The 27,189-nt window shown below is 34.6% G+C and overlaps 2 protein-coding genes and 1 long non-coding RNA gene across 4 annotated transcripts in view; 1 reads left to right on the forward strand and 2 right to left on the reverse strand.

Moving 5' to 3' along the window:
- Positions 1-27,189, reverse strand: part of LOC107170131 (homeotic protein ultrabithorax-like) — a 149,127-nt gene that overhangs the window by 66,508 nt on the left and 55,430 nt on the right. The window lies entirely within an intron of this gene.
- The window catches only part of LOC107170132 (uncharacterized), an 80,709-nt gene continuing 53,576 nt past the window's right edge, over positions 57-27,189 (forward strand). Inside the window, exon 1 of the long non-coding RNA XR_016190112.1 lies at positions 57-615. This is a non-coding gene — a long non-coding RNA (uncharacterized LOC107170132). The remainder of the gene's footprint in view (positions 616-27,189) is intronic.
- Positions 3,868-5,393, reverse strand: LOC149058814 (uncharacterized). Its single transcript, XM_089218601.1, has 3 exons — positions 4,974-5,393; positions 4,642-4,839; positions 3,868-4,353 (listed from the first exon to the last, which is right to left on the reverse strand). Exons 1-3 carry the CDS (start codon positions 5,253-5,255, stop codon positions 4,207-4,209), a joined length of 627 nt encoding a protein of 208 aa, XP_089074727.1. The 5' UTR covers positions 5,256-5,393; the 3' UTR covers positions 3,868-4,206.

Consider the following 27,189-nt stretch of genomic DNA (forward strand, 5'->3'; position numbering starts at 1 on the left):
TTATTGCAGGCGGGCGTATATTTTATAGATATTATACGTGAAAAATAACGCACCTCTTCAGACAAAAGCCACCATTCGGTTTGAGTTGTTCGACGGATTCGGTTTGTGATCGTTGCTGCGGCGATTAATATACACGCGGACCTCTCGCGACTTTAACTCCGCACACTGCACTGCAGCAGCAGCCGACGGAAACACTGCGACGACGCTACCGGTTAGATCGAGGGTAGCAGTCACCGCTTTGATGATGATAATAATAATAAAAAAATAATATAATAAAACATTTTTACGCGCGTGTTTGTGTGCATCGGACAAAAGACTTTTGTCACGGACGACGATGATGACGACGAGAGCGTATAAGGCATCTGCACAAAAATGGCGTCGTATATATTATGTAATATTGTTATTATTATAAATATTTTTTTTTGTATACGGCATATTATACGAATGGTTTGCTGCAGTACGCGAGTGAGTGTGCAGTTATATACAACAGTTCTCACCTAGAAAAAGACGGACGAGGACGGCGGCGGCGATGGCGTGGTGATGGACGATGGTCTTATAGTATAGATTGTGCCCTACACGTATAACATTCACATGCACGGCATGTGCATCGAAAGGGTAAGTCATTTAAATTGTACCGTTGGAGCGTTTTCTGCTGGATGGGGTAAGACATTTTCGAGGGTGAAAACACTTTCGATATCTTCGCCTATTGACTATAATATAGTCGAAACCCCGTAGCGAGTAGGTATATCTGACAAAAATCTGAAAGGGACACGTTTTCGATCTCATCCGATAACCTTTGTCCTTTACGCCACTGAAGGATATAATATCGAAAATCGTATCATAATAAAGTAAATCACTTATCGAAGAGTTTAGCCGATAATCTAAACAACCACGTCGTCTGTCGCGATCGTATATTATATGTTTCATAAAGCGCATAATAATATAATATATATATACCTATAGGTTTATTTAATATTATATTTTTATTTTATAGATTAATTGTTATATTTAGTCGTCCAACCAATAGAATACGCAGCGAAAGTGTGATCAGTATATATAACAATCGAATCATTAACATCATATTTTATATCGCTTATTTTGTGCAGAACGTGAGATTTCGGGTTCAAAACAGTATATTATCCTCCGGTTTATCGGGGTGTATAAAAATAATGAACCTCGTGTAATTTACAAAGGGTCATCCGTTTTTGTAAAGTATTGGCCAAATAAACTGCAAAATGCAATCTATAAACTTCAATCGCATTCATTATATTCTTAATTCGGTTTTGAATTTCGACGATTTGGCTTTCGCACGGATAGCGAATTCCACTGGCGTATAAAACATTATATAAATCGGAAAATGCGACCGACGTTATCAACTTTTTCTTTTTTTATTCTCTTTTTCTTTCGTCCACTCTTCGTTCTATATTTAACGACACTTTAAGCTACTGCACTGTCGTCTGTCACGAAACAGCAGAAAACGAACCACTCTCGACGTGCTCGGAAATCGATAAGCCTTCTACTCCGACATAAAATATAATACGGGTGGGCTGGCGGATGTGAAGAGAGGTCAACTTGTATGTATATGTGTGTGTTTGCGTATAATGAACGTACGCTGACGACAGATTTATAGGAGTGTGGAGAACCACGTGCTGGTGCGTGAGTATACTAACGAAAAAAAACGCGCTTGCGGTACACAACTATATACATCGTCGTCACGAAACTTTTTCGCTTCGACCGGACGGTTAAGAAACGGAAACGCGGCTGACGACATATTTAAAATGTATCCGAACCGATAAATAAACTATTCAGATTGGCGAAAATAAACGAGATATAATCCTGTCATCGTCGAACGCCATCGCGCAATCCCTTATGTTTTCGATACATAATAATTATTATATATACGTATAATCGTTATAAAGACATTATTTTTAGACGAGGACTGGCCGAACACACACGGTCGTGGGTGTACTGCTGTGTACACTTACACAAGATAAAACTTCGTGATGACGTGATGGTTTTTAACCGACCTTATAATTCGATGAAAATTAAAAAACATTGCACCGAGACGTCTAAACATAATATTATTTATGTTCTTAAAGGACGTGACGAAAACTGATTACATTTTATATACCGAATTCATCTCGAGAAGTCTCGTCGAAGGCCGGTTTTCGGGCGAAGAGGTATAAACATAACAACATGCACCTAGTCTCGACTCTCTGTGTATACACTTGGCACAAAACGTATACATGCATAGTGTGTGTGTGTGTGTACACAAAGAGAGTATACGTCCGCGTTGGTGGCGGGTGGATGATTCGCGTGTGAGGCGGGTCCGGGGGGCCGTGATCAATAAAAATGCCGGAACACGAGGCATACATAAAGGTGCGCGTCCTACACTGCACCAACACATACACAGTCGTACACTTCAGCACACACACACACACACACACACTTGCGTGCTCGCGATGCCGCGCCCGGGCGGTGGTGTATTGTCGAGGGGCCGGCGCAACGCTCGCGTATACATCATCCCCCGGCAGCCCCGGCCAAACCCACCCTTCCGCGCGCCGAGACTCAGGCCCGCGTTCCCCGCTCCACCATCCGTGACAAGATTGATCACCGGCAATCGTCTTCGACCCTTCCCGCCACCGCAGACCGAGCATTATTTCCACCCTGCCATCACGGCTGCCCGTAAAATATATATATTATATATGTATGTGTGTGGGTGTGTGTGTGTGTGCATTATTCTCTCGCTACAGCTTCCTTGAGGGTTTTTTTTTCGTTTTTTTTTCGCTCAGAGCCTAATGGATTTTATATTTAGAAAAATCCGAAGTCTTAAAAACGACGATTCACCCGAAAACCGCTCACCGCCATAATCGTGTCATAATATTTTAATGGATATAATATTATTATAAAATATAAGATGCGCGAGGCACGGGCCAACGGGAAAAGTCATTTTTTTTCTGCACGACACAACAACGTTGTTGTTATTATTATATATATATATTTATTATTAATATTACTATATTTTATTTTTTATTATAAGATCGCTTGTGTGGAACGAGTGTTGATAATCGGTTTGCGCATGGTACACACATAGAAAAGTGTAGTTGATTCAACTCTCGAAAGTGTCAATGTTACGCACAACTGCACGTCGTTTTCCAGCCAGTCCCAATTTGTTGTTAATTTAACAAAAACTAATTGTTGATCATAATATTTATTTTAAATAAATAATTAGTAGTTATCTCCGTTTCAATTCAGAATCAAAATAACTACAAACTTATTTAAAACAATTATATTGTGTGTGACTTTAAAACGTTATTTTATTGTTAAAATAACTCCAACTATTAGTGAAATTAACTCTATATATAATATAGATCAAATAAGATATACTTCAATTCAACTTCATTATTGTAGTTGTTTGATAAGAAGCAATTGATGTAAAATTACACAATGCAAGTGTTAAAATAACCTCATTTTTGTTATTGATTTAATTTAAAAGAAAATATTGAATCAACAAATTTTAAATATTCAAAATAATTTTATTGTATGTTATTTTTACCACATAACTTTGAATATTTTTTACCTTGTAAGGTATTTTTACACTACAATAAGTAACTGGTCTGGCTAATATCGGCTTGAAGTCTACCAAGCCGTAGTTTAAATGCTATGAATACAAATAAGATTTATGACATTTGTCATTTATGCTATGCGTATAGCAGATATAGATACATGATATAAGGTAAATAAATGACAATTTTTTTCAGTTTTATATACAAATCAAACTTTTATTGATGTCACAAATACAATTAAATAAATAGGTAATATATACAAAACAAAAAATATATATTATAAATAAAATATACAGATAGGTAATAATTTATTGTGATGAATACTAATAAACAACAAAAAAGTATTATATTTTAAATACATTACAAATTATAATGCATATCTTAATGATACAAACAGACTTAAGTATTAGATGCATCACAATATTTAGTATTATTTAATAACATGTACTAAATATTATAATCAAATAGAATCTAGTGTTGTACCGATTTTATTAACAGCAAAAAGATTTATAGCCCTAAGAAAATGTTTAAGTACAGCATCTGCTTCCTACTTGTGCAGTGCACACTTCTATGTAAACTATATATACACTCAAACCCTGATAAAAAATTATCCATTAACAAATTATTATGAAATATATTCTTACTTGCTATTTTCTTGAAATGAATGGTTTATTAAAAGTTGTGTGAGTAAATTCTGGGAATCGTCAGATAAAGACCCATCATTTAGTTCAGCATCAACTAAAATATATCTCCCATCATTGGTTGTATGTATTAAATCTAATACTGCCTATAAACAAAATTTAAAGTCCTTAAAATATGTTGTCTTTTTTGTATTTAAATATCATGTAAATAGTTTGATTATATTTGAGCCTGGGAAAGTTATTCAAAATGTAAAATTACCTAATTGAGTTAATAAATTAATAGTAAAAATTAGCTTATAATATTTTAATTATGTTACATTTAAATGTCTTAATAAATCCTAAATATAAGGTTTGACTAATATTAAAACTTAACTATTTTGAATTGATTTAATTAAAAAATCTGTTACTTATCTGAATTCAAATAATAAACTTACTTCATTCGTCCATTCCATTGGTCTATAAATACCATATTTCTTATGTCCTAATGGCGATAGTCTTTCTTTTGAGCCGTTTTTAGACGTTGATGTACTCGTTGAAGGCGTAGATAGGTTAGGATAATGATTTGAAATATCTTGGACTAAAGTACTTTCAAATAAATGTCCTCCAACAGACTGCTGTGTAACTGCAATTGTCTGCGGTGCCAAAGAATCCGAATATAGAAACCATATTACAGAAAACGATATGTTCGTTTAAGAACACCATTCAATTTAAAATTGCACTATAAAAATAGAATTCTTTAAAAATATTTAGTTAATTTAACACGTACTTCTTCTTGAAACAAATCCATATTCGTATTGATAAAATGATAACATAAATTTATACAATTTGACAGAAAAATAAATTTGCAATATTTAATAATTGACCAACGAAGTACCAACGCTGTTATGCCTATGCGACTACAGCGAAGAACGCGGAGACGGTTATGAATTGGAATTTGAAATAACACAAGTATTATGTATGGCGTACACTGCACATTAGTTGTAATAAAACTATTAATATAAACAAACAAAAGAACACACACACACAAACGTCGAACGACAGTTATCATTTATCAATATCTTGGAAACTTGGTCTATCTCGTCACCCATGACGCGGCCACGGGAAGTTTGCGCTAAATTTAGACTTCCGGTAAATTTTGCTCCTTTATCGCACGTCGTTTTAAAGTATAATGGGGTTGATTTAACATAATTGTAGTTATCAAATCCATTCTCTGCTATGTATATTATGGTGGTCAAAATGGCATTTATGACTGTTGATTCGACCCACATTTATTATTCAAATTAATAAAATCAAAATGTCATATTAATATATTTTTTTATTATTTTGAGTTAATTTTAGATAAATTTAAGCATAACGTATATTTAAAATAATATAAGTTATGAGTAATTTTAAACATTTGTGTTGTTACACTATGTAACTCAATTCAACACGCCATTGTCGTCATGTGTAATACAAATATTTCTTAATTTAACTTATTTATATTCAACATCTTAATTATTGCTAAATCAACACCAATATTTCTATGTGTGTAGGTGCGCAATATAATGTATCTATACCGTAATAATTGTATTTATATTATAATTATCGATCGAAATAATTTATTGTGTACTTAGAAGCGACGTCTAGGCATAGTGTCTCTAACACCTCGAATTATAGTTTCCAAAACCCATTCGGATGAATTATTAGAAAACTGCTCTGGTTCAGGGTTTTCTATATAAATGTACAAATAACGATCATATCTGTAAGTAAGTCCTCTGATAAAACACATTTATACCATTTATACTACTGTAATATATAATATATAATGTATCGATACAATGTATATCGTACTTCTTTTTATACGATGTGCCATATTTAAAAAAAAAAAATCCAAGTTCACACTTTATGTCTATTGCCCAGATTGGTTTAAAATTGTTTACTTATATTTTTTTTTTCGCGTACTCGTTATCACGATCTCGGTATATCATGCTGAGGAACAATGGAAAAAGTTTTTTTTTATTAAATTTATTATGTTTTTAAAATGAGCCAGTTTTAATTCGAACACATTCGCATTACCTAGGTACCTATTATATTATACAGAATATTTATTATTTTTTTTTTTTTTCAATTAAAATTTGATAAACCTTATATTTTTATAATATCATTACCTATGTGTATATTATTGAAAACCGCATTATACTAATTGTTGATAACCATATGAACATATGCATATGCAGTTTCCGTAGAAATAACTTTTAACAACAGAACATTTTACACGGATATTATAAATGCAAGTTAAAAAAACCGATACCGTAATGTACTTGATAATATTTGTAGAAAGTATCTATTCAATATTATGGGGAAATTTTTTTGTTGAATTTTGAATATATATTGTACAGCCAGATGGCCCAGATGTAACCTATTTCCCTTAGATATTACCGTTTGCATTGCAGTTTGGTATAATGAAACCGTCGAAACGGGTAACGAAAACACGTAAACGCCTGCTAGAAGATACGTGTATATATATATTAAAGCCTAAAATGCTGCGTGTTCACACACATAAATTATTGTTACCGGCAGAATACTTTTTATTCCGAAACGGTGTGGTTATAAATTACAAAACTATGTATGTAAATACGAGGTCGAAAAAAAAGATTCGCATATATAGAAGAGAGCCGGCAGACAAACGCAAAAAGGATCCGATATTTATTGCGAAAAAAAATCCCAGCATTAATAGCGCCGCACGTCGTATAATATATATATATGTGTGGGGTACACGGAAAAGGCAGGCCGGAGGCGACTGGATGAAAGCGATGGTGGCAGGGCAGGATATAGACTTTACCGGAGAACTAAGGAGATGAATAATAAAAATAAAAAATAAATAAAAAGGGAAAAGAGCGCTCGAAAAACGGCTCACGGGCGAGCGCGATTGTAATTTTTTGGAAAAAGAAATGAGCGTTTTGTGCGCACGCACAATCTTGTATATAATATCATAATATGTAGGTATATAGATCCACATACACGCGCACGTGTTGGAAACGTTGTGATAGAGTCTGGGGGGGGGGGGTGGAAATCCCATGGGAACGGCCCATAAATCTAGTCGGATCTTGTGCGCGCGTACACATAAATAGTACTTTTGAATATTATACGTATATATAGGTGGGCGTAGGGTGTAGGTACGCGTCGTATATATTACGCATGGAGGTACGCACACAGACGTGAATATAATATACCTATATTAGTGGTGAATATATATTTAAATTATATAGATATATTGTATATGTATTAGCGACGGAATGAATAAGAATATAATATATTATACGAAGTTGTACGACGTGTGTACGCGGCAGCGACGGAAGAACGAGTGAGAGAGAAAGCACGGAAAGGACTATAAATCGCGGTGTGGTGATTTCGAATTCAAGAATATATATACATAGTATATTAGTACTTAATATCATACTGCACAGCGACGTGACAATTTCGTCGATTTTTATGCATAATAATAACATGAATAATGTATAATACGCGTATTCGTATAATAATATATACTATATATAGTATATATATGACCTATACAGAGAGGCATAGTGACATATAAGCGCTTACGACCCCATATATATGCTGCACTTGGGTCTAAGTCGTATATTCGTGTTAAGTATATTAAGTGCATCGATCGCATTACATGATAATATAATATAATAAATAATAATACACTACCATTACTGTATGTACGAAATATTACATTTTTACACGAGCCGCGAAATATTTAATTTAGAACCTACTTACGACATTATAATATACTACTTTGTACACGCATATACATATAATAATATAAGAACAACACCCGTTTAAAATGTTAAAAGAGTTTATAAACAAAACCGTATAATAATGGTGTGCATAATGATATTAGGTTAAGGTTAATTTTAACGCACACAGTCGTGAGCCCTTCAGTGGATACACATATCATAGATAATAATATATAATATTTAATTAGCCACCGTCGTTTCGAATTTATTCGTAAACAGGTCTACGTGTGCGTATGTGATTAATTATAAAATTAATATTCATTTGATTTTTTTTCATATATTATAAATTATAATATAACGTATAATATACGGTTTAACGACCACTCGAATACACGGCGTCCGAAAATGTCGATTATCAAAACACCCTGCGCAGTCCCCATGAATTATCGAACGCTCTATATATTTTTTGTATATTATGTTTATAAATACAAGCATTGTGATATACAGTATAGCACCCGGCGATCTGCAGTAGGTTAGGGTGTAGCGGCACTCGAGCTTCAAATTGCACTCAGGACCCTATCCCGTTATTACAAACGGTTTAATGTTTTTATGAAATGTAATTTTCGTTTTTATGACAAAGTAACTGTTTTTTAAAGAGCCACCCATTTTCGTGAAATTCTCTTACAGATTATTCAAAGTTCTAAAAAGTTCAGTTTAATCGGGTTAATGTCCTGCAGTTTGGCCGAATATGGAATTCAGCGATTGTATCGTTTCATGGAAAAAAGACTTGGTGGAGACGCCAGAAAAGTTATCTTAACTGAAATACGTATCTAGGTACTTAGGCAATACTATAAGTGTAAACTCCAATGATAAATAAATCGTTTACGTAAATCTTGTCGGTCAACCTATCTGCCACAACCCACAAACTCAAAATATGTTATGATACATTGTCATATTACGATGCAAATATCGCTGCCGATATTGCTGTATATACGAATAGTCGATTATTGTCGAGTGCGCAATAATTAGGTATAATATTAATATTATTAAACAGCTCACATATAGAATATACGCGCACACGGCGACCATCGAATAAAACAGCGGTTGCGGTGAATTGCCTATATATAGGTACTAAGGTACTATCATAATAATATATACATTGCACACCACATGAATGTATAATATATATATAATATATATATTATATTTATTTATATAAACATATGTATCTAATATATAATATAATATATATTTATTATATATATAATATGTGCAATGAGACATGGGCGACGTTGTAGCGCGGGCGAGAGGAATAACGTTTAAAACGGGTCGGCCTTTGGATCGGTTTCAACCATATCGTTTCATGATATATATATATGTATATAACGTCCAAGAAATGTAGGGCGATCTTCATTGCCCCCCTCCCAAGACAGTTTTCAACCGCCCCAGCTCTACACATTCGTCGTATTCAACCATAAAACGATAGCCCGCTCGGAGAACGGAGAGAATTGGCAAGGCAGCTTACAGTTATACATTATATATTATGCCACATTATCATTTGGGTCGCATTTAGCAACGTGTATATACTATATATATATTATATATATATGCTTTTGAGCAAGTGTAAAGACGCTAATCGAACAAAATGTCGCGGACATCAATAGTGTATATATAGGGTTCAGCGGCCGTTTGTTTTCTTCATAATATTATATACATTAAAATGTATACATATATAGTTCTTTTTTTCATTTATCTATTGTATTACATTTCGTGCAAAAGCCGTTTAGCCAGTCGTCATGGCAGCGATACTCTTTAACGACCAGCGCGACGGCGGTGACGACAATCGGGCGTTTGCACTTACAGTTTGGAAACGACTAATTTCATGGTTCGGAATCGCTCGCTAAATGGCCAAGTTGAAATAATTATAGATACGTGTCTTTCGACGACTTTATCAATAATACCAGCCCTCCTTTACCATTCACTCTCAATACTTACTCTAAACATTGGCATGTGACATATATATATAAACCTATGTCTAGCAAATATATTATATAAATACAATTTTTGTCATGCGTTTAAGTAGCATAATTTTTTAAATGTCAGTGGTCTTCCTGTTACACACTGTATGGACATATCATCGTGGCTTATAAATATATATATATGAAGATTATGAATATAATATTCAACTAAATAGCATATTTAAAATAGAAGATACGGTGAGTTATGACATGTAATCATATACCTCAACCAAATAAAACCGCGTTTCTATGTCAAAAGCGTCCGCGCCAGTACACTAACACGAGTGTGCCGTGTCTGAGTAGGTACGCGTTGGTGTTTTAATTACATCCATGATGATATAATAATAACATATTAAATTAATATATAATATTACGACCGGATGCCAAAGAAAAATAACATTGGACCTCGTTAAATGTACCAGCTATAACTTTACTATATGGCATTGATAAGCGATACGTGAGGGACGATTTTTTAATAACGCCTGGCCATAATATAAGTAGGCAATAGATATACGTGGACTAGTTGGTGTGCATCTATATAGATAAAACAATAATGGTAATAATAATATGATCTACGAGAGCTAATTACGACGGCGTTTAATTTATATGACACCGCGTGACGATGATGGCCACCGTATAAATTATTGTAATTTATGATTTATGCGGATACCTAAATATAATAATATATAACATATTGTGAGAGCATCTACTATTTTATTATTAATGTCGTTGCGGTAAGAAGAGAAGTCCTTGTGAATAATGTAAACGGCACGGTAAAAAAATGTACGAAAATAATAACAAGTTGACGCTAAGAATATATTATTATACAATGTATTATATGAATACGATATTATTCCAGTTCTTGTTGTTCGATTATGGCGCGTGTTCTGCAGTTATTAGAATATATATATATATATATATATATAGGTATGAATAATATGTGACCGAGCTATAAATCACCAGAGAGTATAAACTAATAAAAAATCATTCCGGTCAACACGATACGACAGCGGCGGCGAATCGTAAAATAAGAAGAAGTCGGTGCTTTATATAGTAAATAATATTATTATTTTTATTATTGTACACGGACAGCAATCGGAACCACGTGAAAAATCGTTTACGACGGCGTGACTGAATCTGCTATGTTGTAACCGCCGTCGTCAAGTGCGACTAATTTAATAATAATCTTACGTTCACAGACTATCATAATATGATATCATATTTTATACAAAGTCTGTGATTTCAAAATATATTGCAGAGACGTTAAAATCATTAGACGATTTGGAAACGTCGTCCGGATTGTGGTAACTAGTATTTTTATTTCCATCGAATCACTCAAAGAGTCAAAGATGATAATATGACGTTTTCGAGGTACCTATTATAATAAATTTCACACGTCGCGGCGATGTCAAATCGTTATTTCCTGTAATTGTGATCGTAACGCACTCGATTGTTATTCTTCAAACGTACGTCGCTTTTTCATTTTTTTTTTTTGTTAGTTCAAAGCGCCATATAAAATACCGTAAGGGTTGTTATTGCACCCGAGTGCAGCGATAACACGTAATATAAAAATATAACAACAAGAAACGAAAGCGTTACATCATATTTTTTAATTTACGTCAATTTGTCCGGTAGTCGATTCAATATATTTTACTAAAACACAAACCACACACATAATTTAATACCACGGTAGTGAAATAGTTTATAGTGATTTAGAGTAAAGAAGAGTACAATAATAATTGGGCGCCGTCGTTCTTCGTCGCCTATGTAGTCGTTAAAAACTACGTCGACGAGTTACGAACAACCATTCGAATGATGGAGATGCAATATTATTATTATATTATACGACAATATAATAATACGTTACATAATATTAGTAACAAAACCATAAAACTTTTTTAAATAACTAAATTAACGTTATTGTTTTAAAATCAATTGAAATATAATAAAGCCACGCCCAGACCAGACTGCGCTTTATTCGTGAAGCTTAAAATATTTATAACAAGATTTACATAATATATTATAATAGTCGACATTTACATAATATTATACCATTACTATAATAGTTGTGTGCATTGGGATTTATTCATGTGGACTTTATTCCGAACGAATTATTCTATTTCGATTTCTCTGGAATCCCGGAAGTCCCGCTGCAGTACCGGAGACCAGCAATAATAACGCGTTATACTTGTTTTTATTTTTTCCAAGTAAATTATGACTGTGTTCGTTAAAATTGTTTATTTATTTGGTTTGTAAAACGCGTTTACAGTAGTTCTTGTGGACATTGTTTTCGTGTTGGAAGATTTAATATTGTTCACAATCTGTTGGCGACAGTATAGGTACACATTTTTATTTCATACACGACAGATAATAATATAATATAATAATAAATTAATAAAACAATTCCATCATTATTATATTTTGAAAAGTTTCTAACCAATTATTATTCATATTTAATTACTCCTCAACTCTTATTTTATTCGGCATGCAATTTTACTTATTGTTATGGTATACAACCTATGGCTTGCAAGTTGTTTGGAAAAATAAAAATTTTATTAATTTAAATTATACGATGACTGCCGATCACGCACGATATAATATTATAATTACAATATAATTCAAGGGCGAATTTTATAGGGTTGGGCCGGTTGGGGCATTACTGAACAGGGCAGGTGTACACTTCCGGGCGAAAACTAACCTTATCAGTAGGTACATTGTAATAAATAATACACTGCAACTATTATTGTAGTTCGGAACACGCTATATAGTATAAACACGAATAATAAAAATGTATAAGAGTTTGACAAATTATGTAATTAAGTGATTGTAAATTGTTTTTTGAGTTGTTTATAAAAATACATTGGTACATCAAACGTCATGTCCATTCAAAAAATGATACAAATTTGTTTTCATTTTGTGATGCTATTTAAAATTATTTATTTTAATATCATAGACTACTGGTAGTATACAAATATCTCCCTCCTCTCAATCGTCGAATTAAATTAGTTTTGAGATAGTTAAACGCGTGTTATGTAGGATAGTAAAAAAACACCATGCCGGATATAGTTTGTTTGGAGAGGGGATGGGGGAGAAGGTCATAGAAACTAATTCGTTCGCGTATTATTGTATATATATATATTATAATTACGATATCGATGTTTAGGTCACATAATAATTTATTTATATTGAAGTTGTAGGGTGAACGACGTGTAATTATGTTTATTATAATAAATTAAATCACCAACTATTTCTATTGTAGGTTGAGCTATATGTATTTCTCATAACCGCCAAAAGACACTACTTAATTGCATTCCAAAATTTTTTTTTATAAACCAATCTTCTGTCAATAAATAAACGTTTGTATTTTTATATCGATACGAATGATACGATTGTTAAAATTTAATAGTTAGGTACGATATATTATTTATTATATATTATAATATTATAAATTATTATTATATTATTATATTATGTTATTATTATACCTATGTATCGAAATACATACAATGATTTTTTCAACAGTTTTTTGTTTTCGAATCCGACGTTCTTTGTGTGATAGCTCGCACTTAACTGGATCTAAATATTATTATACTATGTGCGCTGCACGAATGGTCGACGGACATACGACCTGCAGCTTATGGGCGTTTATTAAGAATAAAATACGACTGCGGTAGGTAGTAGGTACCTTATTAATTAAAATAAAAAATAAGCGTTACTTTTTGCACTCGGCCAAACGCGTTCATTATAAATCACAACTGCCAGTTTCTCCACAACCTCGGCACCGCACCACCACCCTGCATTTATTTCAGCAATCGTTTTATTTTTATATAATATGTTTTTTTCTCCCCGTGCAAATATATATTATTATACAAATACCTCGGCGATAATTAAATACATACACATACACGGCGTAAGCACAGTGCGATTCGCTGTATATGTATATATAATATATATATATATATATATATATAATGTACAGTCACAGTTATAGAACAGCTACCCAGACGGTTCGGGTCACTGAGCCCTATACACAGATAGTCGTATATTATGTCGTGCGCGTGTTTTATAAAATTTTCTAAATTTCTGTGCGACGCGGATATTCTGCAGCAACCCTCGCAAAAATTTCACCGATATCGTAACTATATTGTTATTATTGCAATCCGCGGGATAAATATAAATTATTTTATAACAGCCATATAAAATATATGATAATATACAATATACTTATACAACCCATAGCGGTAATAATAACAATAATAATAATAATGCTCACGTAAAATTCCAAAAAACTGGTAATCTGAACCGGTTGCAGGCTTTTTCCCACCACCACCCGTCATAGCACCACCCTCGGTAGGTATATACCTTTATTTTTTACTTATCGAGAAGAATAAATCTCCCACCTCGCTCACATGGCACCGCGTCTCTCACTCCCACCCGCGGTCGACCACGTCGTCCTCTTTACGTATACGAACGATTTACGCGCGGCAACCGATTATTTATTATAGGTACGTCGCCGTCCGCCGCCGAAGTCCATGTTATTATTATTATTATTTAATGCCAGCGAAAAGATCCGGTTCTGGTTCGTGCTCGAAGGTCCACCCTCCTCATGGCTGTGCGTGTCCGTAACGCGTGTGCGCGCGTCCAAAGTTATGCCTAAATAGTAAATAATATTGTCTTCCCGTCGTACCATTGCGTCTGCTATGTATATCGCAGTGATAAATGTCATCGATCATAAGACATTATTTATACAGCCTACGGCTAAACACAGAGTCTTCGACGCGATGATATAGATAGTTAGCCTATACATTGAAAAGTTACCGACTGAAAGTACCTTCAAAACATTATGTACCCAATTGCTTAATAATATACCTATATAGTTGCATATAATATGTGTTCAAATATATAGTAAAATAGTGAAATAATTGAAAGACTGATAATATTTGTATTGAAATTTAATGTGATGGTATGATATTATAATTATTCTTTATCTGTATAGAACACTTTTATTGGTCGTCATATGATATTTATTTGCACATTTAACTTGAATAAACTCTTATTTATTTTATAAATATATGTAACCAATAAATCGATTATTTCGAAACCGTTATTTTTTTTTTTTCAAAGTGAAATCGCTGAATTGATACATTAATACATTAATAGATACTATCATACGAGCTCTATAGGCTCATGAACTTTTTAGTGGCACAATTTAGGGGAGATTTTTTGACAAAAATGACAAGATAAAACCATAAAACATTTTATACATTTTACTTATTACTGATAACGTATATACCTATAGACACTAGGTAGAATAGTCCTATAGTACCTATTAATATACAGTTTATTTTATATTTCAGATTTAAAATATTAATACGAGCAATATTTTATAATGGGTAATATGACAATTAAATTAAACATTTGTTGAATATTAAGATTGAACTCAGGCCCTTCCTCCAAGATTTATGAGATATTTGGCGCAACTGCTATTATAATAGTTGAATAATAATGATATAATAAAACTGTCAACGACGCCGTCTAACATTATAAGCAAATCCTAACAGCAATAATTTTGCATTAGTATAAATAGTAGCTTGACTGAATATAGACGACAGATATAAAGCATTGGCGTATTCTCAGTAAAAGCATAACAATTATTTATACATTTTAACATCTAATATACATTTAAATAGAGACAATCTCCGACTAGAATTGATACCCGCGACCATGTTGAGTCGAACACAATTTATAATTAAATCTTTGTCCATTATATACTATGTCGAGTATTTTAATTTTTACAGTAGGTAATAAAACGTATGATTTATAAAAATATAATTTCCTACCTACGGTATTTGCTGTCGGATAATAGCACAGTCTGTAATATTGATATAACTATAACAAGCACACTAATCGAAATTTATTGAATATACGTTTTTATTGTTTGTAATATGTGATACGCTGTTTTGAAGATTATCTTTGACCTAATTTCGCATTAATACATAATGTATATACTGAAATACCTATATCAAATTCGATAAGTATATAGGTCAGCACATTGTCAGCCTAAAATTTGAGAATGAAAACCCTACTCAAAATAGGTTTAAATTTTATTTAAAAATATTTGAATAAAAAAGTTTAAAAAATCTCAATAAATGACTAGTAAATGCATGTGTTATTTCAGAACTATGTGCAAAAAGTATTTTGTCAACAATGGAAATATCTAACATCATAAAATAATAATGCATTACAGATTTATGATTATTATCATTATATAAATGCAGTTTTTTGCTACAATTGTTTTAACTACAATAATATTAATTTTTATTTCAACTATTGGTATTTGGTAACGATATAAAAATTAGTTTCTTGCTTAACAGATAATAGTTTAAAATAGAATATAGTATAGCTGAGCACTGTAGGTAAAAAACATATATACGCTAAGATTTAAACAGCAGACTAAAATTAATGAAATATCTTTTCAGTCGTATCTAATTATACTTAATGTATTGAAAAAAAAATAATACATTCAATTATTGTTATATTATAATGTATGAACAATTATTATTTTTAAACGAGTTGATCGCATACATTATGTGTAAAAACTAAAAATACCTACATGGAAACTTAATATTATGTTGTAGACGCTTTGTATTATGTAAATTGATTAATTAGACTTATCATCCATGGGTATTTTATGTAATGTCAACCACTGAGAATTTAGCTTTGACGCCTTATTTTGTTTTTTAAGTTTATAATACCACCAGTGGTCGGCGCGACGAGCGTATGCGAAAAACTCTGCAGATTTCTGCGAGTCTCGCGTTATTTTTATTGTGGAAAAAATTACACCACGCGATTTTAATAATAATATTGTACATTAGTCGTCTCCGTCCTGCCACAGACTGTTCGTGCGGGATTATCGGCTCTCGTGAGGCCTTATATACGCAACAACATTCCGTCGCAGACGCAATCATTCACTACCCTCCTCTCCCCTAGACCTTCGTGGTGGCGGCATTACCGACTTGGAACTCGGCCACGCCGTATACATCACACACACACACACACACACACACACACACATATATATATATATATATATGTATATTTATATCGGAACTGCCCTGCGCGCGCCGTCCCATCTTTTTTTATTTCTGTTGTATATTTTATTTTTTCGCCTATTTTCGTATCGCTCCGCTTTGTTTCGCCCCCCGACCACTCGAAACGCGTCTGTGGCAATTATTGTCGTCGTTAAATAATGCGACTTTCATGCGCGAACGACGCCGTCGGGCGTGACACTCTTAAATAATAACATAATGTCATACATATTATATGCAAACGCACATTTCGTATAATATATAACATCACATATACGCATATTAGAATATCGTCCGGACGGCGGCGGGTGCCAAGAAAATGCCTACACATCGTATGATATAATATATTTATATGTAAATCCGATGATGGTGATAATTTTTCAATACTTACCAGAGGACCGCGCACGCGCGTCAGTCGTTGACCAGACGTACAATTATTGCACGCACTCAGTATTTCGTAATAATGTATTATATGTATTACGTTATGTATAACGTTCGCTTACCTAGAACAGAATAAAAAACAAAACGTGATCATTAGTCAGTGCCGTTTGATTCGATCGATCGATCGGTGCGTAAGCATTTAGAGTTGAGAACAAAATGTCATTCAAAGTATAATTTATTGGATGTTTTGGGCCACGTTATACGAACACATAATAATATACTAACAACCATTATATTATAGGCAGGCATAAATCGGTACAAACTATATAATAGGTACTGTTATAGGTGTAGCAATGTAGCATAGATTCATGGACAATACTATGCAGGTATATAACTACCGTGTGTATCCGGCGTTTTATAATTTGATTGTATATACGCAAAGTTTGCATCCCACGCGGTATATAGAGTATATTTATAGACGCGCGTGCGGTGTATCAGTGGGAACGACTGTTTTAGAAACAAAGCGAGTTCATAAAAGGACAAGTCACCGTGATGCAGAAGAAAAAGGTCCCTTTATTCCAAGGGTCGCGCAGCTCGCGACACCCCTCGAAGAGAAATTGTCCTCATAAATCTCGAGCTCGGTTAGAGTAAAACCTTGGTACCTATATATATTATATAAGTGTGTGTATACGTGTGTGCGTTATAGGTCGGAGAAAAGGAAAAGTAGAGGAAAAAAGCGTGGGATGCGTATAAAAAAAAGGAACGGATGTCTCGGAGACACTCCCAGATGTCATTGTTATTTATTCTGTCTCTCGCGCGAGCGTATTATAAGATAGTATCCTCTTTATACATCTCTGTCGATTCGTATACGGAAAAAGCACCCATTCACCATATATTATAATATATATATTACATATATTATATGTTATATTATTATAATTTATAGTGCAATATTGTTATAAACACGAATGATGTAATGTTAACACACACGCCGCCGTCGAGTGTGTGTGTGATTCACTGCATAGATATTGCAGCCGCACACGACATACGTACATAAATATAATGTTAAAATATTATTATTATTATTATAAAAACGTTCAAATAGCTATTCGGACACACAATACGCTTTAACTTGGGCCTCTGGCGCTATATGCGCATTTGTGACGTGCGATACGATTTTTATGTTTATGTATAAATAATTTAAAATCTGTTTTATCGAGTACGACGACGACGGTTTTGTTCACGCGCGACACTATTATAATAATATAAAATATTATATATATATATATACGCGAGCGCGGTTACGGATGTTTTACAAGGCCGTTAAGGATCGTTAGAGGCGTGTCCTGGCACGATGCGTATATACGCGCGACACCATTAAAAAGCGCTCTGCGCGCGTAAATAAATATGTATATATTATAATATAATGATAATAATTAATTAAATCTATATCAGGTCGTTTTCGCTGCGTTCGGGCTATTAAGTCGTCTAGAGCAGGCGAACCGCCGCCGCGTGTATACATATACTTTGGCGAATTGGTGATATGCCCATATTATTTCGTGCCCACACAAACACACACTTATATAGAACACCGTCGGACACAGAAGTCGTCGCTCGTCGATTCTCCTCGTACAAGTGGGAAACGACTCGTTGGTCCGACCATAAAAGAGTACATTCTCTGTATTATATTCTCTGGATATTCTATTTCTCTCTTTGCGTTTATACATATTACATATATATTACACATCGATGCAAGGCAAACGCATACTGCAGTCGCGCATATTGACCGGTAGTGTGTAAATATATTTATATATATATACATTTATATAGCGGCGAATATTCCGTGGTGACATTTCTCTAGACGAGGACACGCGTTTAAAATGTATACTATCGTTTTCTCTCTCCTACAAACACACACACACACACACACACTCCCGCTGCCGTGGAGTTTGTCAGTATAGTAAGCACGAAAAAAGTGTGTGTGTGTGTTTTTTCCACCACACCCCCACCCACCGCCCTCGCTCGTGCAGTGGTGCAGTGGTGTACTTGTGCAATACACTATATATTCTCCGGCGGCGACGTTCCCGAGAGGAAACGCGATTTTCAGCTATATTTCCGAGGCGCCAATGGACTTCCGATGGGATCGAGATAATAACACAACGGCCCGACGATGTTTATATGCACTCGCGATATAAACGTCATGACGCGTTTAGGAAGCGCCGTCGGAGAGATACGATGGTTTTCGTCGTGACGCCACGGAAGTACATTATGTACACGAGTATGTGTGTACACGTGTGTTGTATGGATATTGCGAGTAGTTACACGATGACGACGTTCAGTGATATACAAAGAGTTTTTGTCGTAACACATAAAATACATCGTTGCTGTTAACATATATACTTAGTATAGATACATACATAAATAAGAGTAGACACTCGTTGTACTCACATAACTATACGTTGCAGTGCTTTTTCTCCTATGATTATGACGTGTCATAAAAACGGTAGGCCAGAAAAATTAGATCCATTCGACGACTTAATTCGTGCATAAATAATGCGAAAAACTCAAATGATGAAAATTATATATATCAACTTGCAACGTCCAGTCGGGTAAATTGGTTTAGCGTCTATACAATGAAATAGTGAACAGAAATTATTAAAGTCGTATAAATTGAAAAAAAAACGACAGCAGTTTTACTTTATATCCACGAGAGTCTTGTAGGTATAGTGTGGAGACTCAACTAAAATAATATGTAGGCATTTTCTTTAAAAAAAATTAAAAAAATAGTTGATAAGCTAAAACATGGCGTTAAAAAATGTCAAAACCACAAGGGACCCAGTATTATACATGAAAATCGTTAACATAATACCTATACCTCGTACATCGTCGTTCATATTTATATATTTTTTATAGTCGTTTTCTTTCAATAAACATCGTCCCGGACGTTATTCGGACAGATATATAGTATTACATGATGGTATTATAAATGCGCCACGAAAAATTATATTTCGTTTTCTCCTATATGCGTGCGCGCTCGAAGTCGTCGGGACATATCTTAAAAGTAGTCAGTAGACACTGCATAGTGTACTGACAAAATGACGTTATTTACGGGAGCCGCGTGTTAACGATTAAGGAAGCTCCTGCTTAAGTCCGAAACCCATACACATACATATATACGTGCGCAAGTATGCATATTATATTATATACGTTTTGAGTGATTTACGGCGCACATAAATCTCTGGACGGCGATCCATGATATAATAAGTATACCGTCGTTTACCATATTATTCGAAATACGATTTATATATACAGACCGAGCAGTGGTTGGCGATGCAGAGTCGTTTCCTTGGGAGTGCTGATGCACTACGTATATACCCTACCTAGGTATTCGAACAACAACGCGTCGGTGATGATGACCGAAAGGATCCAGGCGCAGGATTTGTCTAAACGCCCGAGGGATTGAAGAGAGATTAAATCCGCCCACCCTTTAATAAGTAAAGACGTACCACAAATGCAATACTATAATAATAACTAATGAGGCATAACCAATTTACAATATGATATATTTAAATCGAAGTGATAATATATATTGTTTTATTATATACGTCATCGATTGTATATGATACATTATAATAATATATTATTCTACAAAAATATTTAATTTACAGAGCATTTCGTTGCGACACGCCTAGGCCACGACGATAATATAATCGTTTAAAACGATTACGATTGTTACTATTACTATTGCCCGCTTAAATTATATAGAATATGTAAAAGATAAATGCGCAGCATAATAATTTATATTAGGCCGCGCGGTTGTACAGGCCGAAAAATGTACGAGGGCTATCCCATCGCCGTCGGGAAATTATGATGATAATATAATATTGTGTACATTCCGCCGTCGCCGACCGACCACTCCGATCGTATATAACATATTGTATGGTAATGATAATAATACATATAATATGCGATTACCGAAAATCTATCTATACACTGCGCACGCGCGTGCACACACACATACACACATATACACCCGTCAACAGCATTTGCACGAAGTAATAATAACATATATTGTACATAGTATAATATATGGATCCGTATAATATAGGAGTAGGAGTGCAGGACTAGGAGTGTAATAAATTGGTAAATCACGTTCGCGCGTAATATTTGGTACGCACTGCATTTCGTATTATGCGGCGGTATATAACCACCACCGTACAGGGAAATAATTAATGTTTAGAATTAAAAAAAAAAAAAACTTAATTAGTGAGCGCGTCGACGATCGTGTGAGACGAAATCAATTTTTTTATTCCAAACGATTCCCGTACGGATACGCGCATTATAGTACGGCTCGCGCGTATAGTATATATATATATATATGAGGTGCCCGATTACATAGTATAGGTACGTTGTACGTGTATCACGCCTCCGAGGAGAAAAATAGTATCAGCCTGCTCGTTGCCGCCGCCGGTCGACACGGACGCGTGTGATTTTCAAGAGATACTGCGACGACGACGAATCTTGTTCATCATCATATTGGATTTGTACGACCGCAAAACATCAAACCGAAGACAATTAATAACGGGGGAAAACGTCGACGTATTATTCGATTAAAAAAAAAAAAAAAAAAAAACAGAACAAAAAGCCACCCACCTAGAAGGCATACATAAGTACAATGTAATAATAATATGATAAATCGGAATATAACAACAGCAACGAACTGCTGTGGAGATCCGAGTCGAGGAGACGTATAGTTATACGTGCCGTTTGCGGGAATGAATTTATGAGCGGTGGTCGTCCGTCGTTATCGAAAAAACTCCTCAGGTGTGCGGCAGCAGCAGCAGCACATGAATCAAAACGATTAAATCGTTTGTTAATTTGTCGGCGAAAAGAATTATCTCCCAGCAGACCGCCGCCGCCCGTCAACGTGGAAGACTTATGCGTGTTATTATTTTTAGGTGCACACCTATAATATGATACGGTAATAAACTGCAGCTACGTCGTCGTCAATAACAACGATCTAGAGCTCTATTCGTTTTTCGCAAATAATATTTCTATGCGTTACAATATTATAATTACTATATTGTGGCATACGGGTGATTTGACGATGTCGTTTATATCGTACGGAATCTGCAATTTGTGATATTAAATGCATTAAATATATTACCATCACTATATCACGCAATAACACACTTTAAGCACCGTTTTAGTTATTCGACGAATTTGTGATATAGATATGTGTGGGCATGCGGTCCCGATCCATGGACGAGCACCCACGGTAACTCCATACACCAATAACGTGTCCACCCCCAATCGGAGGGTTGTCGTCGTCTTTGTCACCGGTGTCGGAGGGGGGGGGAGTGCAGTGCGACGAGAGACTTAAGCCACAAAAACGGCTGTTGCAGCCCAGTAAATTTGGGTCCGAGTTTAATTTCGCTAATAGACAGCCTCCTCTAAGACGCCGCCGTTCTCCTCCCCCCATTTCGAATATAATATATTACATATAATACAATATCATGCGATTCGCATGATATATTTTAAGTCTCGCATTTATCTCCTAGCCGGGCTGTTTGGGGCATACCGGCCCTACGTCTAATATACGTACGCGTAGTCATATCGAGTTTGCAGATTTACGACATGCGAAATTCTCGCGACGTCCCCGCGATATATATATGATAATAATATGTCTGACCCCTCGTCGTCCGGTTGAGTTAGTGTTTTTAATAAAACGCGGTTCGCAGGCGACGGCAGCAGCATATTATGTAATACACGTTAAGTCGTACACATTAATACATTATCTAAGTACGAAGCCACCACCTCGTTCTTAATCACGCCCGGAATTTCTACGTGGAATATATACGGCGAGGAGCGACCAGGTCAAGTCTCGACGCGCTCTGTCCTGCAGATAAAATCTGTCTCGACTACTTCCCATTTTGCACCCCGTAATATCATAACCATTAACCATATATCACATATTGTGTCAAAACACGTCCTAGAGGTGTCTCGCGTTATCAACATTCAAAAAACAAGACTGGTGCGTAGATTGTACTAAAAAAATAAAATAAATATCAAATGTACTATGATAATATTCTCGATGATTGATCACTTTATTTATATAAAAACAGACGTTGGCCGGCACGGTCATTATATTATATTGTCACAACTCACCATCACAAATACGAGGACAATAATATCGCGGTTGTGCCTACACTTGTTATTCCTATTATAAACATATTTTAGACTGTCGCGAGCGTAGGTACGAGCGGCGCCGTAGCATACAACAATAACGTGATTAACAACCTGACTTATAGTCAAATTATGCAAATGTTTTATGCGCATAATTTTCGTTAATCTATATAATATGTAGGTTGGTAGGTAGGGTTATAGGTATACCTACGCTGTGGACAACAAAGCGATACGACAGCCCTTCGATGAAACGATAATATTGTGTACCACCATATTAAAAAAAAAAAAAAAATAGATTGTAAAACAATTAAACGAATTGCGACAACTTCCTAACCTACCTATAATACATATCAGGCCACTGTAAAACGCTTAAACGCACAACTGGCAAACAAAAATTCAGAGTGGACATAATATACGCGTGATAGCAGGAGGTGCATTATCATAGGCCCATGGGAATATAGATAATATATTATATCATGCGTACAACCAACGAGTAGAAAGAAAACATCGGACGCCCATTAATAATAAATCGCCTTCGTTGTGTTTTCGATATTGTGTAACATATTATATAGAAAATAATTAAAATGGTCCGCGGATGCTCGGCCGTGTCTCGGTCGCAACGTTGTGGTACGTAATATTATATTCGGTTACTAATTGGTATTTAAAACGTGTAATAAATCCATTTCGGAATATACGTGTTTGAAGCGTCCTCGGACAGTCAACGCTCGGTTTAAACACAATATATCGTGCAGAAGAAAGAAAATAATCAAAATACCTATGCGTTTCGATTTTTATTCGTAGCTCGCGTCCAAAGATGGGGCACATTATAGGTTATAATTTATATTATGCTGATTATGTAATATATTGAAATCGAATGTGATTTAAACTCAGTCACTCGCGGGCTGTAATGATTTTCGTACACATATTGTATTATAAAGTGTGTGTGTGTATGTTTGTTGATGAATAAAAAAATATCATATTAAGTGTTTTGCAAGTCGTTAGAAAACAAACATGCGTGGTTTACATTATCGTTTTATGATTGTGTAATGAATTAAATACACAATATTATTATATAGTACGAAGAATATACGTGATAAGTATAGGTAAGTATATATATAATATACTGTGTAGATAATGTCTAAGTACACGTTTTGGTTTTCGTGTTTCCTTAGCGGTGGTCTACCCAATTTTCATCTGTACAGTCCGCGCACGAACGACTTTAAGATAAACGCTATATAATGTTCGTTTTCAACACGTTTATATTATTATAATAAGCGTTCAGTGTAGGTATATGATATTTATTCACGATTGTATAATGATTATTTTAACGACGCCGCCGCCACGAAACTATAATTGAAAAATATTAGTGTCGAGCCAAAAAAACGCATTCGATAGTTTTTGCATAAATACATCATGAATATCTAGCGTTGATTTATGGTGTCAGGTAAAAATAGGTGTAGGCACCTATATATATATATAATATATATATATATATATATTGCATACATGCAAATGCAGATTGTCACAGAAAAAACTAGTTAACGTATTCAAATTTATAAAATGCAAAATTAATATCTATGCGTGTACCTTTATATTAATTGTAATGGTTAAATCGGACCTATGTTGAATATATTATATATACCTATATAGTAATTTATCGAAGTGATGATATAAAGTGGAATTATCTGCAACTGTACCCACGCTCGAATTGCCAAAACGAGAAACTCATAGATCTCGAACGCGCGTGTAATACGTGATGGTAATATCGTAAAAACTGGTTTTCAAACGACCGTAAAAATGCATTAGAAAAATTGTTAAATTGCCAATATTTTACTAGCCGATGGTACAAAATAATATATTGACGCATAATAGGTTTTATTCAGTTTACCGCGTTGCTGCGGGTTAGTGGTACCTATAATCCACAATGAGCGCCAAAATTTCGAGAAAAAAACCTCATTCACTTTACGCAATTATTTTAACACCTCTTATTGTGGGTAGTAGTTGAACACGACTACTCAATATATGTATCGTCGAGTAGAAGGTACCTAAACAGTTTAATAATAAAGATACACACAATGTGTGTGTCGTCGTCTCTCGCTGCCTACTCGACATGACGACATATCATATCACGCATACTTGTACAAAAAAAAAACAATGATTATCATACGATATTGTATAGAGTATATTGCTTTACACGACGAGATTTTCCCTTAGATTTTCGAGATCGGACGTTAAGCAGACATAGTGTATACATCTGCGCAACGCTCGCGGGATGGATAAATGCGCCAATGGATTGTGTGTATATATATATATGTACCTATATACTGCACGGATACGAGTCGGGAGACGACGATTGAACGCGGTCGATCGGTGGGCCACTTAAAAAATCGTTCAAGTGGTTGAAAAATGTATTTTTTCGAAAAACACACACGGCAGTGTACAAATATGCACACACACACACATACATATACACATACGAGACTCGCGCGCGTACAATAATATCTACAATGTAACCTTGGAGACCCGGCAACTCCGACACGTTGCCTGTTTGCCGCCGCCGCCGCGCCGTATAGATGTATATATACGATAAAAGTAAAGACTAATGTCTGCGCCGGTCGGATAGAACTGGGAATGAAATTTGTATAGGCGGGATGGGCGGGTTATAAGCCAGTGAGATCGGGTTTGTATATTATATATATATATGTGTGTGTGTGTGTGTGTGTGTGTGTGTGTGTGTGTGTGTGTGTGTGTGTGTGTGTGTGTGTGTGTGTGTGTGTGTGTGTGTGTGTGTGCGTGTGTGTGTGTGTATGTGTGTGTACGCGTTTCCCTCTCTCAAGGTTTCTTTTACTTATTTTCGTTTTTATTTTTATTTTTTTTATTAAATGTCATGGGCTATAAAACGTAATAAATCAACGGCCGATGTGACAACGATTATAACGTATTGCCGTGGAAACACACAAGTACACCAACTCTAACATAATACATACACACACACATTATATATATATATATATATATATGCATATATAAATACATACATACATACATAAAATATTTAAACATAATATATCCTCTTTATATATAATGTGAACAGTATAGGCGACCAAATTTATATGTTATACGTACGCGTTATGTACGGCGTGGAAGTATATAAGCACGGATATCGTCGTTTCTGTATGTGTGCATTATAGAAAGCCCGGAGGTGAATGAGGGGAATGGGCACGAGAAAAGGACATAATTCAATGGTAAAATTAGTTCTTTTTTCTTATTTTAATAAATGTAAAATTATTCTCTACGTTCTATCCCAAGTAGCCAGTGCCCATGTGCGAAGACATATATTCGAGTACACGTATTTTATCCTTTTCCTATATAATATAACACATACTATACGTATATATTATTCGTATTATGGCATAGTATTATGCGTATATACATTATACATGTATATTTCAAAGTCGACATTCTCGATGTCTAACCGCGTTTGTGATATTATTATGTTATATGCCTCGCCCGAACGGTAACACATTTGCAAAGCCGTTGAAACGATTTTATTTGAATAACATTCCAATTCTTTTTTTTTTTTG

The sequence above is a fragment of the Diuraphis noxia genome, unplaced genomic scaffold (genome assembly GCF_037042655.1).
Source record: "Diuraphis noxia isolate RWA-SAM2 unplaced genomic scaffold, SU_Dnox_SAM2 contig0002, whole genome shotgun sequence".
NCBI classification, from domain to species: Eukaryota; Metazoa; Arthropoda; class Insecta; order Hemiptera; family Aphididae; genus Diuraphis; species Diuraphis noxia.